This window comes from Leptopilina heterotoma, unplaced genomic scaffold (assembly GCF_015476425.1).
Source record: "Leptopilina heterotoma isolate Lh14 unplaced genomic scaffold, ASM1547642v1 Lhet_42, whole genome shotgun sequence".
Lineage (NCBI taxonomy): Eukaryota > Metazoa > Arthropoda > Insecta > Hymenoptera > Figitidae > Leptopilina > Leptopilina heterotoma.
In genome coordinates, this window is record NW_025111078.1 from 627,060 (window position 1) to 645,386 (window position 18,327).

Genomic DNA, 18,327 nt, shown 5'->3' on the forward strand with positions numbered 1-18,327 from the left:
GAAAATAGAGTATTTTTAAAGTAAAATGAGTTTTTCTCATTTTTTTTTTGTTTAAGAATAAAAATTCCTCGATGGTTTTTTTTCATTAGTTATGCAGGTATAAAAAAATTATCAAGTTCAATGATAACTTTTTTTCACCTGCTTAATTGATAATTAAATGCTGTTTAAATAATATTATCTTTGAAGTGAAGTTTGAAATTTTTAGTTAATAATTTTTTAATTTATATTAGTTCGGTAAATTTTTGTTAAAATTTTGAAGATTGCTCTAGAAATTAAATTGTAATAACTCTCGATTTGTCAAAAAATAGTTTTTCTAATTTTTGTATATTATTTATTTAGTACTGTTTTTTGCCTTTTTTCTAAAGGCATTTTTTAATAGCTCATAAATTCATATTGAAGCAAAAACAGGATTTTAAGGAACTAATTTTCTCTCATGTGCAGTAAAAAATAAATAAAAAAATATAAAACATTTTTAGTGCAAAATTGGAATGTATTAAGCCAGGAAATTTTCTTCTTAAATTATATAAAATTCATCCAAGTACTTAATATTATAATTTCCACGCAAAGAAATTCGGAAATGTTTTTGAAATTGTGGCAAAAAATGTCATTTTTTAATTTATTTGCGTAGAAATTACGAATATAAAAGGCGAAAAATGAAAACGATGATTTGTTACACTATTACCAAGGGGTTTTACGGCTTTCTACAAAATTCAACTCATTAAATTCTTAGACTGAATATAAATATCTCGTAACGAAATTCATTTTTTTTTGTTACAAGTATATATATTTAACTCCTCTCTAAATCTAAAAAGCGTTTAGGAGTCACTGATGACAAGTATACAAATCTCATTACCAAATTTTAGCGAATATAAGGACAGTAACATGTGTACAATATGTTTCAGTGTATTGCTGCATTAATTCTATAACATATTATTTACCACAATGACCATTTTTTTATGTTTTCCATATATTACCCTTTTCTCTCGTTCGCATATATTAATATACCTAAATTTTCACCCAAAAATGAGTTTTTTAATTTAATATTTTATAACACTGCTGTTTACGGGCTCTTTAAAGACATTTTTTTCTGTTTAATTACTTTTTTATTCTCTGCTCCCTGTTAATTAACTACGCAAAAGCATTTCTCGCTGTAATAGCGAATATAATATGAAAATTTGCTACACACATTATCTTCGGATCTCTACGTGCTCTGATTTTATTTTAGTGTGCAATCACTGATAAATTCTACCAAAGAGACAAAATATAACTTATTATATGCTGTTTATTTATATATTTATAACAATCAGATGAAAAATTGTTAGGCAGTTGCTATCAACTAATTTTTTATTTATGTTTCACTATTATTCAGTTTGGTTCGATAAGAAAATTATGGAATTGTATATTCTAAAGAGAATCCATCTATCATTAAAATTTAATAATTTACATTTACAATAATGTTCCAAAAATTGATAATTTATTTAAGAAAAATAATTTTGTATAAAAAAAACGATTAAATTGTTACTTTCTTGTTAATTTTTTAAAAATTGACAAGAAAGCAAAAATTTAATCGCTTTTTTGGAGTTTATTATTGATTTATAAAATTTTGGAGTTTATTATTGATTTATAAAATTTAAAAACATTGGAACTCGACGAGTTTTTTTAAAAATATTTTACTGTAGCTTAATTTGAAAAATAGATTTTTTCTGCACTATTTTTAAGCGAAATATTTTTGAAAAAATTCCTACGAGGTGAAATATTTGACAAAATGAAAGAAGTGTAAGAATTTTTTAGAAAGAATGAAAATGCTATGCAAAATAAAATTTTTGGGAAGAAATTTAAAAATTATAGTCAAGTAGACGAAGAAAATTAGCTTTTAATTAGAAATAGACTGAAATGGAAATAAAGATGGAAAGATATAGAAAGAATTAGAACTGAATTTAAATTTTGTCATAAGTTATTAATTACTGGAACATTTTGTTACTGTTATTATTCAGTTTTATGATTCAATGGTGTAGGTAGATTTTTAAATTAATTAGAGACGCACTTTAAATGTGACTGACCCGAAGGCAATCGGTGCAACGTAAAATATTTGAGGAAACAGCAGGGTTAATCTAATAAATTTAAAATCATAATGAGTATTTCTTGTACGTTTAGGATTAATAATTATATGACAATAATTGTGTATATATTACGACGCAAGTTTCTTTTTTCTGTAAACTTGCGTTATTTTTTTAAAATCATTTTTCACCATTTTTTCTTTTTCATTCATTTGTTTCTTTTTTCATTTACACTTACATTTTTTCATCTTACACTCTACGATTCTCTAATTATACATGCTTATATATTTTTTTAATTATATTTTCTTTATGGACAAATTACGCATGGAGGTATCCCGATGGGTACAAAAAATTCTCCAAGGTGAAAAAGTTTCTTTTTTTTTGTTTGGAAGAATTGTATATCAATGCGTTCCATGTGTTAAAATTCTTTTTGCTACGTGACGGAATGCAATGAAATAACTGTGAAAAATAGAAAAGAAATTAGAAATTTGAAAATTTTGTTTATATGTGGAACGGTACGATAACGAATGAATAAAAGTAAATTAATTCTTAGCGAAGAAAGAAAAATTATTATTGAAATATTGACAAATTTTTCTATAATAATTTTACTGCGTTCGCTAAAGAATTATTCAACTTTTGTTGTTATGTTCTTTTTGTTACGGGATTTTTTAAAAAAATATTTTTGAGTATTTTTACCGTGCGGTTAATACTGTCGAACTTTCAGTGTGTGGGGTTTTTGTAGATATAAGAAAATAGTATCTAGCAATAGTAGTAGTAGCTTGTTTAAAGTAGTGTTTTTTGCATAAATTGTCAACTGAGGTTGAAAAGAAGTTTAGTAATAATCATCGATTCGATGTCATTAGGCGCATTGTACATAATGTAAGACACCTCCAATTATAATAGCAATACAATACGAGGCCAGCCACTTTTAGGTAGACATTCGCTTTACTGCATTTGTCAATGAAAAAATTGTCCAATTATACTGTACTTGGCATCAAAACTTCTTTTTATATGCAACTAAAAATCAAGTGTTTGATCCGCTGAGCCTTCAAGATCTTGTGCCGCATCCTCATCATCATCTAAATCTACACCATTTGTCTTGAGTCCCCCATTATTCATCTTGTTTACAATTGCATCTGCAAATAGAAATGTTTTATTAAAATGTAAAAATATTAAATCTAACAATTTGGGACTCGGTCCTCGATTGACGCTATAAAATACGAACATAAAGAGATTTTAAGTTTGCGCGTAAAATTATGCAGCACTTTTTTTCCTTAAGAAAATAGCTAATATTTTTTACAACAATTGGAATTTCAACAAAAGCAATTTTTTTTAAAAACCTTTAGATATTTTTGACTCCCAAACGGTTAAAACTTTTTAGGTTATCATAATTCCTTGCGGCAAGTTTGCTGCGAAAAAGCCCAGCATTTAAAACTTCTAAAATTTAGATTTTAGAAGTTTTAAATACTATAACGTATTCAGCGACCTCAGAAAACCCCGAGTCACAAGTTTCGAATAAATTTTATTAGTTTTAAAAGAAAGTTCGCCATTTTGAATTTTGACAATCTGACTATAGATTCGTAATCAACGACCCCAAAAATCTCCGAGTAACAAGTTTAAATAAAGCGGAAAAAATTGAAATATAAATGATGAGCGCAACAATCAAGATTTTTAAAACTGAATAATTATATAAATATTTAGGATTTTTAAAACACTAAATAATTATATAAATATTTATTGATTTGTAAATTAATTGGTTTCTTTTGATGCACTTACCACAATCTGGCTTAGTGCCATGAACTCTTGTGCCCGCGAATTCAACCCCGTGTAGATCCACGCACCAACAAAGACCAAGTCCCCGATGACATTGAACATTTTTGTAATATCCTCTAGAATCACAAGTAGGCGCAACGTCTGGAGCAAGTCGCTTACGAACTGCTGCGCAAGGTCTCTCAGCTTTTGAAAAACATCCACACCATTCCGGACCACTTATAAAAATGTCCCTGAAAATCGCCATTCAAATAATGACAATCTTATACAGTCAGGTCTCGCCAAGTGTCGTTTTCAGTAAGTGTCATGACTCACAAAGTGTCATCGTTCAAGACCCGACAAGTGTCACTTTCCCCACTTTTTTTTACCCTCTCCAATGCTAAAAATGGACTACCCAAAACCGGTTTGCAACATAAACCAATGAAATGACCACTTTTATTAAAGGGGCGTGGCTTAGGCCACTGACACTTACTGAGACAGACGGTCCCAAAAGATTCCCAGTGACGACACTTAGCGAGACCTGACTGTAGTTTATAATTATTTTTATTGTTTGTTGTTTATTATTTCGTTGGTTTTTTGTATTTTAAGGCATAAAACCTAAGATAATGTACACGGAGAAAAATATAAATTAATTTTTACTATACTCTTATAGTAAAACATTTCTGGTAACTTTTACTACTTTCGAAGTAAATTTTGCTACGTTCAAAGTAGATTTTACTAATTTTTTACAATTAAGTTCTTTGATCGTAATAAAATTTACTCCGAAAGTAGTAAAAGTTACCAAAAATGCTTAACCAGAAATTTTTTACTATAAAAGTAGTAAAAATTACTTTATATTTTTCTCCGTGTACGAATCTGAAGTCAGATTTTCAAAATTTCCAAAATTCAAAATGGCGGATCCAAGATGGCTGACATTTTTTTTAAATTACTTAAATTTTCATAAAGTCTGTTACTTTGGGGTTTTCTAATTTGAGCAATTTTGATAAAATATCCGCCATTTTGAATTTTGAAAATCTGACTTTAGTCATCAGATACCACGAAGACCACTGAGTTTAAAATGATGCTAAGGAACAATTTTAAAGCAAACAAGGAAAAATCGGTTTTTTTAAATTCTTGCCCTTTTAAAATCAAAAAATAAAACGTTAAGAAAAGAAATGTCTATATTAAATTATTTTTTAGTATATTCAAAACAATTTATTCGTATACTTTAATTTTTTTTATTTCAATCTTCGTAGGAATATTAAAATAAAAAAATTTGAGTTTCTTATTAGGGAGAGATATATATCTAGATCATTACGATTTGCTATAATGGAAGATCGATTCTTTGAAAACTTTTAGAAGAGATTACTCTTGAGGCTATATATAATAAGAAGAATAATCATTGAACCAACTAATTTCATTAGTAACTTCATAATTGTCTAATTATTTGGGTAATAGTTGGATTAATTAGATTTAATAACTTTGTTTATAGAGTTGGAAAATAGAATTTCGAATATAAATTTTAATGTACGTTCGTAAAGTAAGAAATTAAATTTTAATATTTTTCGGTAATTTTTTTTACTGTCGATTTATGATCGTCAACGAACTTACCCATCTGTATCACACGAATCAAAGAACGGTTTCAGACAGGGTTCGTTTTGATCGTGTTCTAATTGGTAAAGTTCCGAAAGTGAAATTAGACCACTACTGTCAGAATCTAAATGACCGAACATCCACCTCACTTCGCTCTGGCATCCTGGTGGAAAATGACCTAGAATATGTAAAGAAAGTCAATTTTTTCCCTGTAATTAGGTTTAAAAAAATAAATTTTAAATATATTCGGTAATTTATTTCTGAATTTTAAAAAATTGATTTACCTTTTGGTTTTGAAAATGGACGACGATGTTGCTTTGCGTCAGTCATTAAAACAGAAAACCAATCCAAAAGACGATTGGCCATTGCCGGTTTAGAAGCGGGCGAGCAATCTTCATCTTTTGTAAAGTCCATATCATAAGCTGGTTTTAGAGGTGGTAATGATGTCTTTTCCGTAATCTCGTTACTCGTAAACTGCTTGTCGTCGTAACGTTTCATTGAAGCTAGTGCCTGTAAGTCAAAGAAAAAGTTGAAAAACCTTTTATTATCTTTCTTCATTTTTTTCCCCTTCAACTTTTGACAGAAAAGGAAGACTACTTTTTTTCTACTACACTAACTCCATCATTATTTGACACAATCCTCTTCTTTTCTTTTCTCATCGTAAAAAAGACTATATATATATAAAACTTATTTTCGAGATAGTTCCGGATATTATTTCCAGAGTAGCTGGTTTTCTGAAGATAAAGAAAAAAAAAGTAAAACTTTTACGTGTTAAACAATGTTTTGGAGAGGAATGATTTTTTTTATTATATTATATTTTATGCGCAGTAAATCCTATAATTATTCGTGAAAGTTTCGAAATACAGAATCAAGTAAATTTTTTTTAATATTATGCAATTTAAAATTTTTGATAATTGTAGGTTACATCCCTTACTCTTTTATTTAAAACCTAAACTATCAAAAAGCCTGTTTTTTCAGTGATTGTAGGTTTTTATATCTTTAAAAAAATATATAAAATTAATTATTGATTGTAGATTTTTATATTTTTAAAAAAATATATAAAATTAATTATTTTGAAAGATAGATGACAGGGTAGAGGGAGTAGACGGAACCTTCAGAGACTTAAAAGTGGTGTAGATTTTTAGATGATGTGAACATATGCACAGAATAAAATTGGAAAATAAATCGGTTGAGTTATTACCCCTCTGCCAAAGATGAGTTATCCCTAAACCAGCGCCATAATCCTTGCGTTCGATTATCAAAATTTATCGGTTATGGTCATCTTGTAGGCAGCGGTTTGAGAGGAAATTTTGCATTTAAAGCCATTTTCGCTAACCGAGCTTTAGATATAATAAATACTCCCCTAAGACAATATAACACCGAACCCACCTTGCGTCAATAGAAAATTTTATACTTTGCTACTAATGCATATTTCAAATTCTTAACATTGGAGGTTCTCTTGAATGTTGCCGTTGATATGAAATTTGTAAAAAGTAAATATTTTCTTAACTATTAATACGACCGAGAGATAGAATCAGTCTTACATAATTTAATTGTTTTATGTTTCTGTTATTTGAATTTTCTTTACAGCAATACAACTCAAGTAAGTTCAACTGAATTATTTATGTTTTTCTATTATTTACATTTGTTATTTTAATATATTTTATTGCTTAATATTCTGATTTTTTGGTTTAAATGTACTTTCTTCGTATTCTACAATGTTATTTAAATTATGATTTGCGAATATATATTTCTTATACTAATGATTTTCCTATGTGGAGCTGCAAAATTTGCGCCCTTTCTGGATATTTTTATTGAAAAGCAATTATTTACTTTGTGACAAATGTATTTCAAATTTTCTAACATTTTAGTTATACCTGTGAACCATGTATCAGGTGAAAAAAATTGTTATCCCTTTTTGACCCCCACCCCCCTTTCCCTAAAATGTTTTTAATTTTTGGAGGGGTTAATAAGTTGCTTTTAAAATAAAAATTGTGTTAAAAAATTTGCATTTTAAAAGCAACTGGGTAGAACTTCACAGAAAAGAGCGAAGGTGGGGCTCTTTTTGCATTACTTTTAAATTTTTTGGAGGTGTTAATAAGTTGCTTTTAGAATGAAAATTGTTTTTATTAATTTGCATTTTAAAAACAACTGGGTAGAACCTCACTGAAAAAGGCGAAGGTGGGGCCTTTTTCACAGTTTTTTTAACGATACCAAATTAAAACAAAAAAACGTATCTAAACGTTTTATTGCAACGTTTACTAAACTACAGGAAAAATATTTTTTTTAAAGTTATTTCAAAGTGAATTGTTTATAGATATTTTGAAAATTTTTTATTAAAATATACTGTTTATAATTAATTTTTTTTAATATTCTGCGCCTTTTAAAAATTTATAAAATAATCTCAACATCATTTTTATAGTTGTATAATTACATGCAAATATTAATTCAACAATGTTTTGTTCATTTCGACGTAGATAATAATTTTATCATTCTGGAGAAACATCAAAATGCCATCTCCGCGCAATATAATTTTCATCATAACTTTTAAAGTCATTGTCTCTCATAAATTTTATCAACGGATTTTAAGTCCTTATAGTTTTAATTGTATGTTGGGATTTTATTTTAAAAGGCAGAGAACATTAAACAAAAATTGTTCATAAACAATTTATTAATTAATTTTTTTAAAGAATACAGCTTTTAAAAACTTTCTAATTCTAAAAATGTAAATTTCACCTCCTTTGTATTTATGCTTGGTTCATTTAAATCGGTTTATTCCTTTATGAGAAATAAGATATTGTTTTAAAACTTGCAAAAAAAATCATGTTGCATAACTTTTATAAAAAAAAATTTTCTGTCGTTTTTTCAACATATTGAGTAAGAGAAATACTTTTTATTTTTAGAGACTATTTCACTAATTCCGACCCACTTATTTCATTAGTTATTCATGTTTATTTAAAACAGTTTGAATTAAAATTCCATTTTTTGGTAATTAGTATATAAGGTCAGGATATGAATAGTTTTTATTTTTAACCCTCTGTCTAAGATGAATCACATCCATATATCAACGCTACATTCCTCTTCGATTTTCGATTCTGTCTATGACGGTCATCTTAGTGGACAGAGAGTTAAGGTCATGTTATTTAGTGGTCACGTGTTCCCATAGTAAAGTATATGGAGCACGTGACCACTGAATAACATGACCAAGGAAAATTTTTTAAGCCCAAGAAACCTTGTACGGTATATGTATTCATAGGAAACATTTCGCGAAACCCTCCCTGCCTCAAAAATAATTATTTAGTTCATTACAAATGCGTTTTCAACTTTCTTACACTGTAGTTTCTTTCAATGTTGTCGTTGATTCGTAATTTGTAAAAAGTTTTCAGTTTTTGGAGGGGTTAGTAAGTTGCTTTTAAAATGGAAATTTTGTTAATTAATTTGCATTTTAAAAATAACTGGGTAGAACCTCACTGAAAAGGGCGAAGGTGGGGCTCTTTTTGCTTTACTTTTTTATTTTTATGGAGGGGTTAATAAGTTGCTGTTAAAATGAAAATTGTGTTTATCAATTTGCATTTTAAAAGCAACTGGGTAGAACCTCACAGAAAAGGGCGAAGGAGGGGCTCTTTTTACTTTACTTTCTAACTGCCCCTAAATTATTTATCCTACGCAAAGCAAAAATTTTTTTAGTAATCTTATAAATATAATTTTCTTACCTTGGCACGTTTTGAGTATTTGAGGTATTTGTAATGATGATTGTCATAGTTAAAATCCCGTGGCGTTAGAGTGATGTCCCGATCTCTATTCATCTTGCCAAGTAAAGATTGCTTCTGCAGTTGCAGTTTTTGCATTTTTTTCAAGTGCGAAGGCAATGGATGGACGGATTCTAGTTAATGTTGAAAGTTAACTGATTATTTTTTTAAACGTAATAATAATATTTTTCTACATAGATTATAAAGGTAAATATTGAATTTTTCATGCAAACGTTATATTTTATTGTTTTGTGAGAGAGAAAAGAATTGATATACCTTTACATGGACAGAATCCTTTACAACCCAAGTAAACATATGTGTGATGTATACAATTATGATATTCTATGCGACAAAGCGAGCTGTAGGTTCGATTGTCACTGCCGCAAATGAATGAAGGCTTCGTAACCGGACAATCTTGACACCTAGATGAAAAAATGTTTATTTTCTCTTTTAGTTTGTAGAAAAAAAATATTTTAAATATTCGTCTAGTAAAAGTTTGAAATATTTAAAATTTTGAAGATTTAAAACATTTTTAATTTTCTTTTAACTTGTATTTCTTAACTCCATGACTATTTTTATTTACTCATATCAATTTTAATGATTTGATTTACTTTTTTTTGTATCTGAACTGTAAGTCTTACTTTGATTCATCTTGATCTTCTTCTTCGTCATCTTCAGAATCAAAAAATGCATCATCATCCTCTGTATCTTCTGATGATTCTGTCCGCATTCTTCGTTCTTGAAGAACTCGGGACTTTGGAATCACTACATCCCTAAAGTGTTTAAAGATTTCCAATTAATTATTGAGTTTTTATAAAGAACAAAATTATTTTTTCTATTCTCTAAATATTTGAATCAGTGAAATTTTACTGGTAAAATAGATGGAATTAAGCGACTGACACACTTCAGGAAAATTTTCACTAATATTTAGTCGTATGTAACTGAAAACAGTGAAATTGTTACTGATTCAAACAGTGACATCTGTTTTACCGATTGTAGATAAAACAGTACCACCTGTTTTATCTGCAATCGGTAAACCCGTGACATCTACTTTATCTACAATCGGTGAACCAGATTCAACGGTTTGATTCAATAATTATTTTATTGCAATTTTCAGTAGATAACGACTGAATTTCAGTGAAAATTTAGCTAATTATTGCAGTCAATTTTGTAAGATATTTAAAATTCTCAAACAATAGGGACTAGTCAATTTCAAATTTTTATTTTCAAAAACAATTTACCCTGATTTGTGAAGTTCCTTTTTGGAGACACATACTGCTGTGAACGAGTCTGCCAAAAGACAAATTTCCTTCTTTTTGCAGTTAAGCGGACGACAAAGTTCACCTGATTTATAACAATTAGAAAAATAAATTTCACCCTTTTTGTGAAGACAATAAATATTTAAATATTAAATTTTTGCAAAATATTTTCTAATTTATAAAAATTTAATATTTAAATTAAACTTTTTTAATATGGTGTTTATGTAAATATTTTAATAAATACATGTGCTCTCCATTTCAAGAAAACATTGTGACGCTTTACGAGAAAAGGGACCTTATGACAAGAGTAAATAAGGTCCCTTTTCTCGTGGAGCGTCACATATATGAATAATCGTTACATGTTTTCGGAAAAGTTCGATGCAAAGAACTTTTAAGTTCTTGACATTGCAAAGGAAAAAGGATATAACTTACTGTTTGGATCGTATATCCATCGCTTTTTATCGCCTGATTTTACAATTCGTGTATCATCCTGAAAAACATAAAAAAAAGTTGTTGAATACAAAGTGCCTGGGTTTTATTCACTACATGGATCAATATCGTTTTATTGTTGTCTATTCTAAAAATACTTTACAATAAAAAATGACAGTCACACACAGTCGAAACTCAATGGACGCAATTTTTTTGTTTATATAAACGTTGATGCAATTTTTTTATTCGTATGCAAAATAGTAGAATTAACTTTTAAATTCAATTTTATGTGAATTTTTCCTTAATATGTATAAATTGCAATCAAAAGCAGAACTTCATAATATAATTCACCTGAAAATGAGCTTTTTCTCTATAATGTTATTTTATGTTGAAATAACAAAAAATTCGTTACACTAAAAACAAAATTTATTTGATTCAAATAACCGATTATTTAATTTTTTTTAAAAGATTTTTTGGGACTGATTACGAATCCAATGTCAGTTTTGCAACTTTCAAAATGGCGGACGATTTTTTTAGTTGGTAGGATTTGCTTGAAACTTATAACTCGGGGGGTCACTGATTACAAATCCGATGTCAGTTTTCGAAAATAGAAAATTACGAATGCAATATATGACAAATTCGACATTTTAAATTTTGAAAAATTTGGGAAACTGACACGGATTCGTAATCAGTGACCCAAAAAATCCCCAAGTATTCATTTTGAAAAGTTTAGCTCATCTTTGTAAACTTTCGTCCGCCATATTGGATTCACCATTTTGAATTTTTAGAAACTGACATTGGCTTCGTAATCATTGGTTATTTAAATCAAATAAATTTTTTTTTTAGTGTAAAGTATCGAAAGTTGCTACAAACAAAATTTAATTTTAGTTTCTTGATAATTGTTTTTTGATGTTAATGATAATAATTCTTTTTAGTTTTTTCGAATAAAATTAAAAGTGATAATGATTCATTTGATTAAAAAGTAAATTATTTACGCTTCCACGAAAACACATTTAATTAGAAAACTTTTTCTCATGGTTGTTGTTACGTTTCACGAGAATCTATAATAGGCAGGGCAATTTATTTTGAATCTAGAAATTGAACTTTCTATTTAAATTGGAATATTAATTGACAAATTTTACTATATCAATGCCACGGTTGTATTTTCTTTATATAGTTTATGTCTTAACTTTTATTTTGTACGCATTTTACATTTATATGCATGAAATATATTTAAAAAGTTTTTGATAAAAAAATGTAGTCAAATCTCATGCCGCTCTAATAGTTTCTGTGCCTTTTTGCCAGTCTTGAATTCTGAAGATTTTAATCTGAACTTTAATTATAGAAATATTTGTCCAATTTTGTGTGACGGAAAAAGTAAATTGGAATGAAATTTTTATTTTTTCCATTAGAGATATGTGGCTCTTGAATAATGAAAATTTCATTCTTTCATATTTTTGTACCTTGTGAAAGTTTAATAATTACGTATCGTCACGTAAATTATACTTATAAACTCCAATAGAATCTGACAATTTCATAATTTAAAACATTAAATTTATTTGATAGTCGAGAGTGAAACTTATATATTTTTTTGTAGTTCTTTTTATGGTGTCATAAAATAGTAATGAAAATGTTAACTTTTATGCTTTTTTTCTGTTTTACCCTGCGTGAGGGTTTATGTTCCTACAGACCCTAACAGGATACTCTTGAAAAATAAAATGACAAGTTTTTAAAAATCAATTTTGATTTAAAATTTAAGCTTAATTTATCAAATGAATAAAATGAAAATTTATAGAATGCAAAGAGAGATGTTGGAAGTTGGAAAACGATCGATAGCAAACAGCTCGGACCCCCACGACGCCAAAAATACAAACTAACCCCTAAAAGTTTCTTTGAAAACTTATACATTTAATTTCTTTGTGTACTTTCATATTTATGTATTCAAGTATTCATATTGTACTTGAAGATAAAAAGAATTTTTCACAGTTCAAAATAACCTTTACTCATGCTAGAATAATTTACTTTTTTCGTTTTTTTTTCTTTTTTTTGTAATGATGTGTATAACCGTGTATAGCGAGCAAACATAAAATGTGTGTTGAAGGAGACTCACTAATTGCTGCCTCCTTTGTTTATAAAGGCATATAAAAAGTGTAACTACCCATTTTAGTTTTGCTTTTACTGAGGAAAGATTTGATTACACAGATAATAGACGTGAATTTTATTTAATGGCGCAATTAAAAATTATTGTCAACCAAACAGGGTCATGAAACATTTACAAAATAGAGGATATTACTCTTGATACATTTTTCCAATTGTATATTTTCGCAAATTTTGAAAATTAAAAAAAAATCGTAAATTTATTCTGTTTTTGTAAAACACAATTTGAAAGTAAATAGAAATCTTAATTTTGAATAACCTATTCGAATTAGATTTTTTGCTGCCGGAAAATGTCAGTTTTTAATTAAAACAATTTAATTAGTTCACCTTAATTTCTACTTTTTCTCCATTAAATTTTTTACAGTATATTTTTTTTATATAAAAAATTATACAAAAATATTCTCTGAATTAGAAAAAAATTTTTTGATGTAAAAAGGATTTAAATTATTCTCGTCTGTTTTATATTTTTTGCCGCTTAACAGTTTTTCATTATTTCTTTTGAATTTTGTTAAAGGTTTTTTAAATTAGAATCGTGTAATTAGTCGCAGTTTTTCTTTACAGCGTTGAAAGTATATTATTTCAGTAACTTTAATTTTGAACGTTTTACTTATGAGTAAAACAAAATTTCAATCTGTTGCTATGTGAAAAGAAATTTTCATATAATACTGCAGAAAATAAAAAGCTGTATTTTTAAAAATGAGAAGAAAATTAATTTTTTTGAGGTGGAAATATTTTCTAGTGTATTTTTTATTTTGGTTTAAAGGGGAATTTGAATTCAAAATGTTAGATCCATTTTAAATTTTGAAAAACAAACATCAGATTCGTTAATAGCAATCTCAAGAATCATCGGATAAGAAGTTACAAACGAAGTGCATTAGATTCTTAGAAAAAGTCGGCCATATTGAATCCGCCATTTTAGATTTTGAAAAAGTAACATTTACATTAGTAATCTTAAGAATTGTCACCTATTTTCATTTGATAATTACAATTTCCATTTAAGTACACGGAGAGAGAATATATATTAAATTTTGTAAAAGTATTTTACAATTTAGGGAAAAAGTGCGAAGAAGCGAAATTTTGATATAAAAAATACCAAACTTTAAAAAAACTTATATAAAATTTAGTATAATTATATCAAATATCAAGAATATTTATTAAATTCTAATATAACTTTACAAAATTTAACATAAATTTTTTTTAATTTAGTATTTTTTATATCAAAATTTTGCTGTGTAGCACGTTTTCCCCAATTTATAGAATACTTTTACAAAATTTAATATGTATTCTCTCTCTGTGTATCTTATTTGACACAAGGAAAGTGTAAAAAAAAGTTTGTTCTTCCCCTAAAAGAATTTTTTTCTCACGCAAAATTTTTACTTTACTTTGCAAACTTGAAAAAATTAAAATTCTAATTGAAACAAGTGGTTTTTTTTAAAAGTACAGCTAAGTACGGTTGAGTGGTTTGTTTAAAATTAAATTTCAGAGAAATGAAGAAAATAAGTTAATGAATCGTTGCAAATAATCCTATTCAACTACTTTATAAAAGCGGTTGTGGCGAACCTCGGAAAGTCCAGAGGTCGTATAAAGTGTGGAAAAGTATCTACACCTTGTTTTAGTAATATACTATATATATCTATATAGAAGACAATGTCCGAAGGAGTATTAAATAAACTCTAATAGAAAAGACACTATTCCCAGGAAAATACGATACCCAGTTAGACTCTTAATATCCTAAAATATAGCCATAGAATAGGTGACTGAATTTAAACTATAATTGAAAATTTTATTACTGCCTATTTTATATGTCACAAAGATTTAAAATTTTATTTTCTAGAAGCTATGTTTTAAGGGGACTTTCTGGTCGAGGATTTAAAAAAAAGTTTCCTTTTTTTACTTCAAAGTGTTCTTTTGTTTAATGAAATTACTATCCTAATACATTTTTGTAAAAATATGTATAAGAAAAAAGTTATAGCAATTTTTATGATCATTTCTTAACTCACTGTAATTGATTACGAAAACTTTAAACAAATTTTTCTCGAAAACACATTTTTAAAAAAAAATTTAACATTTAAAAAAAAACCAGAAACCATTCGATTCCTTAACTAAAAAACTAGACAACAAACTTGTAAAATTTTTCATTTTTACCCCCTGTTATTTTCTATGATGGTAAATTTACCCGAAAAACCATAATTTTTTCGAATTTTTTTAGAAAAATGTGTATAAAAAAATTGTAAAATATTAAAAATAGTTGTTTTTGAGGTTTGTTGTCTAAAAAAAGCCCCTTATGAAGAGAATCCCGTTTGAATTTTGAATTTACGTAGTTGCGAAAACGAACCAAAAATTACTAAAAAAAATTTTTTTTAATTCGCTTGTAATATTTAAAAATATTGAAAAAGAATTTTTGCAATAAATGTAATACATTTTTTACAATAAGAGTTAAAAAAAGTGTCTTTTTTCTACACTAGAGAGTCCCCTTAAAAGAAAAACCGGATTTTTGATAAATTCACTGGAGTTTTATACTTTAAGATAATATCTTTAATTTTTAATACAATTGTATTTTTTGTTACAGTCGATTTTCAGTGGATTTTTATTTTTTGTTTGAAGGAAGCAAACCTGGTTTTTGTTTGCAAAAACTCTGATGTACCAATATACTCTAAATTTTAATTAGTAATGTTTACTAATTTGTAAAAGTAATTGATTTTTTGCTTTTGAATTAGTGAGTTTTTCTAATAATTAGTGTAATTTCCACTAATTTATTTGTATAATTTCCTAATTCAAAATCAAAAAGTCAGTTACTAATTCAAATTAGTCGACACTTTTACTATTTCAAATGAATGAATGGAAAAAAGACATTGTAACTGATAGTGAATTAGTGATGACAGTTAATTTCAGGAGTGTTTGATTATAATTATAGTTTCGGGAGTGTTCGAATTTATTTTAAATCGCGATCGATGTACTTTTAGGGCAGTATATAAATTTAGTTCTTGTAAGTGTGTAAATTCAGTTCTCGAATTTTTAAATAAACCGCGAGTGTTTAATTAATTATGCAAAACAGTCTCCAATATTTATACATCTTGACATCATATTTCATCATATTTTCAAGAAAGAAAAAAAGTAAGTAACCTTCATTTGCTTTTAAATTTTTGAAATGCTTGCCGCGAATATTAATTTTCTGTAATATATTGAGTTATCCAATTCTGCTAATAGAGTTGTTGTAATAAACGTAAATGGTTATTCCTGGAAGCTACATGGTTAGCGCAACCGCCCACTTGTTCAATTAATCATTGCTATTTATTTACCAGCGTTCTAAATAATAACTGTGTGTCTGATGCGTGTGAGCTCTACATTTGCATCGTTAGGTATCAAAAATATAGATAGAAAAAAATTGTTTAAAAAATTACTGTTTTTAAAATTGTTTTAAAACTATTTTTAACATTTTATTTTTCATTCATTTTATCATTCATTTCTACTTGAATTTGCAGTTTTAGTTTCTATTCGAAAAATCGGGAAATTGAGACACAAACCCTTCAATTCGGATTTGTTTGAACTTTAGGTTCAAACAAATCCGAATTGAAGGGTTTGTGTCTGTATAGTTGCAGCTTTGGCAATGTTCCCTTAGAGTTGGATGCTTGACAAAAATTCTTGTCCAGCATCCGTAAATCTTTCGCATTCGTACATCATTTGAAGTCTCTATTGATGTTTCGTTTTTTCTTTACGTTCAGGAAAAGGAGTTTGGCAAATTTCGGTTGTATTTTTTTACTATTTTGTGGAATGTTAGAATTACTAGCCTCCCAATGTCGAATTTCAGAAATTATTTTAGTTTCATAGATCAAGTATATATTTATGAAAGTAACCTAAGGTAAACATGCATTTTTTGGTATGAAAAAGAAGGCGTACCCCAATGAGAAAAATTGTTATTTGACGAAATGTTTTGATGAATATTTCTTGAACTTGTTTTTGACAATGTTTTTGATCATGCTATTGATGAACAACTTTTGGGTTAGCCATTCTTTCTCATTGGGGTACACCCTGTATCAGCACACTGAAATTTTGAAGGTTCTCAAGGTTTATAAATTAATCAAATTTTCAGTGTGTATGTGTGATAAATGAGAATGTGCGCTAAGGGAAGAAAGGAAGAAAGTGTATAAAAGAGTTGCAAGAACCGACCTCGTCGGCAAACTCGAAGTCACCATCAAATTTCCGCTTGGTCTTTGTTGCGATTGTTGTTGCAACTAAAAGAGCGATGACAGTAAAAAGAAGCCAGGACAACCGCATCTTTATTCCTCTTGTATATTTGCCTCACTTTTATTGTCACACCGTCAGGAGGCACTGAACACACGATAGTATCGATTGTACGAAACGCGGCGCTCTACGCGCGACGCCTCGTACCTAAAAACTCTTTTCTCCAATTAAATTCTTTTTTTTTTTTTGCAAAATTAGCACCAATAGGGTTAGTAAAAAAAATTCGGTAAAATTTGGCGGCTCAAGTGTGACCGCTTCGCCGGGGGGTAAAAGTTGATTGCGATGATAAATCGCGATGATGGCTTATTATATTCACACGTTGCGTGCGCGTGTGCAATGATATCTACGTACTGGCACTGTTTCGGCTCTTTCAACTGTAGCCTGTTTACATGGACGTCGCTCGTTGAATTTTCCTCTACCAACTACTATGTTCCGTGAACATATTAGGAGTAACAACTGCGCGTGAGCACAAGTTAGAGACCTGTGCAGAAAGATTGTACGCGGTAAATATATTCTTTACTGCTGGTGCTGCTGCTAGTACACTACTATTGGTACTGTTGTGGTTGCAACGCCATTGGCTAGATGCCGGCAATGAAGAGGAAGAAGAAGGACATGTCCAGACAAGGCGTCGCCTGATGCAATTTTCTATTAACGGGCAACACAAAAGAAGAGAAATTGTTTATGATTTTTTTTTCTATCAACAGCAAATAGTTCTCTCTCATCCACTTTCATTGTTTGCCATCAACTTTTGATGCAATTCTAGGGAAAAAAAGGCCAACTTCTCCTGACTTTTAAATCTACTCAAGAAGTTTGGAGCAGCGGAGAATATAATTTGGATTGATTCGAATTGAATTTTACTGTTTTCTTAATGAATCCGCAATGCGGTGAATATTTCGGATTCATTGTGTCTTTTAAGGATTCGTTGATTCAATAAGAAACACTACAAGTTTTATGTATTATCTTGTATATATTCATCAGTTACGGAATAAAAAATTTTCTCTCACCTATTTTTTTTCAAAGAGAAAATTTTTTTTCACTATTATGTGAGTGGAAATTTTTCATTTCGTATTTGATCAATTTTGAGATCAATTT

At 28.3% G+C, this 18,327-nt stretch overlaps 1 protein-coding gene across 2 annotated transcripts; it reads right to left on the reverse strand.

Moving 5' to 3' along the window:
- Positions 1-1,633: 1,633 nt before the first annotated feature.
- On the reverse strand, positions 1,634-17,708 carry LOC122506522 (proteoglycan Cow). Of its 2 annotated transcripts, XR_006302009.1 has the most exons (11): positions 17,161-17,708; positions 10,840-10,897; positions 10,390-10,492; positions 9,790-9,921; positions 9,425-9,570; positions 9,113-9,282; positions 5,684-5,909; positions 5,418-5,577; positions 3,834-4,060; positions 2,754-3,193; positions 1,635-2,516 (listed from the first exon to the last, which is right to left on the reverse strand). XR_006302009.1 is itself a non-coding variant. In XM_043618755.1 (10 exons), the coding sequence occupies exons 1-10, from the start codon at positions 17,266-17,268 to the stop codon at positions 3,075-3,077; spliced, it is 1,449 nt and encodes a 482-aa protein (XP_043474690.1). In that variant the 5' UTR covers positions 17,269-17,708; the 3' UTR covers positions 1,634-3,074. The 2 variants fall into 2 exon arrangements, 1 of the variants encoding a protein (XP_043474690.1); XM_043618755.1 differs by having other exon boundaries at positions 1,634-3,193.
- Between the last annotated feature and the right edge of the window lie 619 nt (positions 17,709-18,327).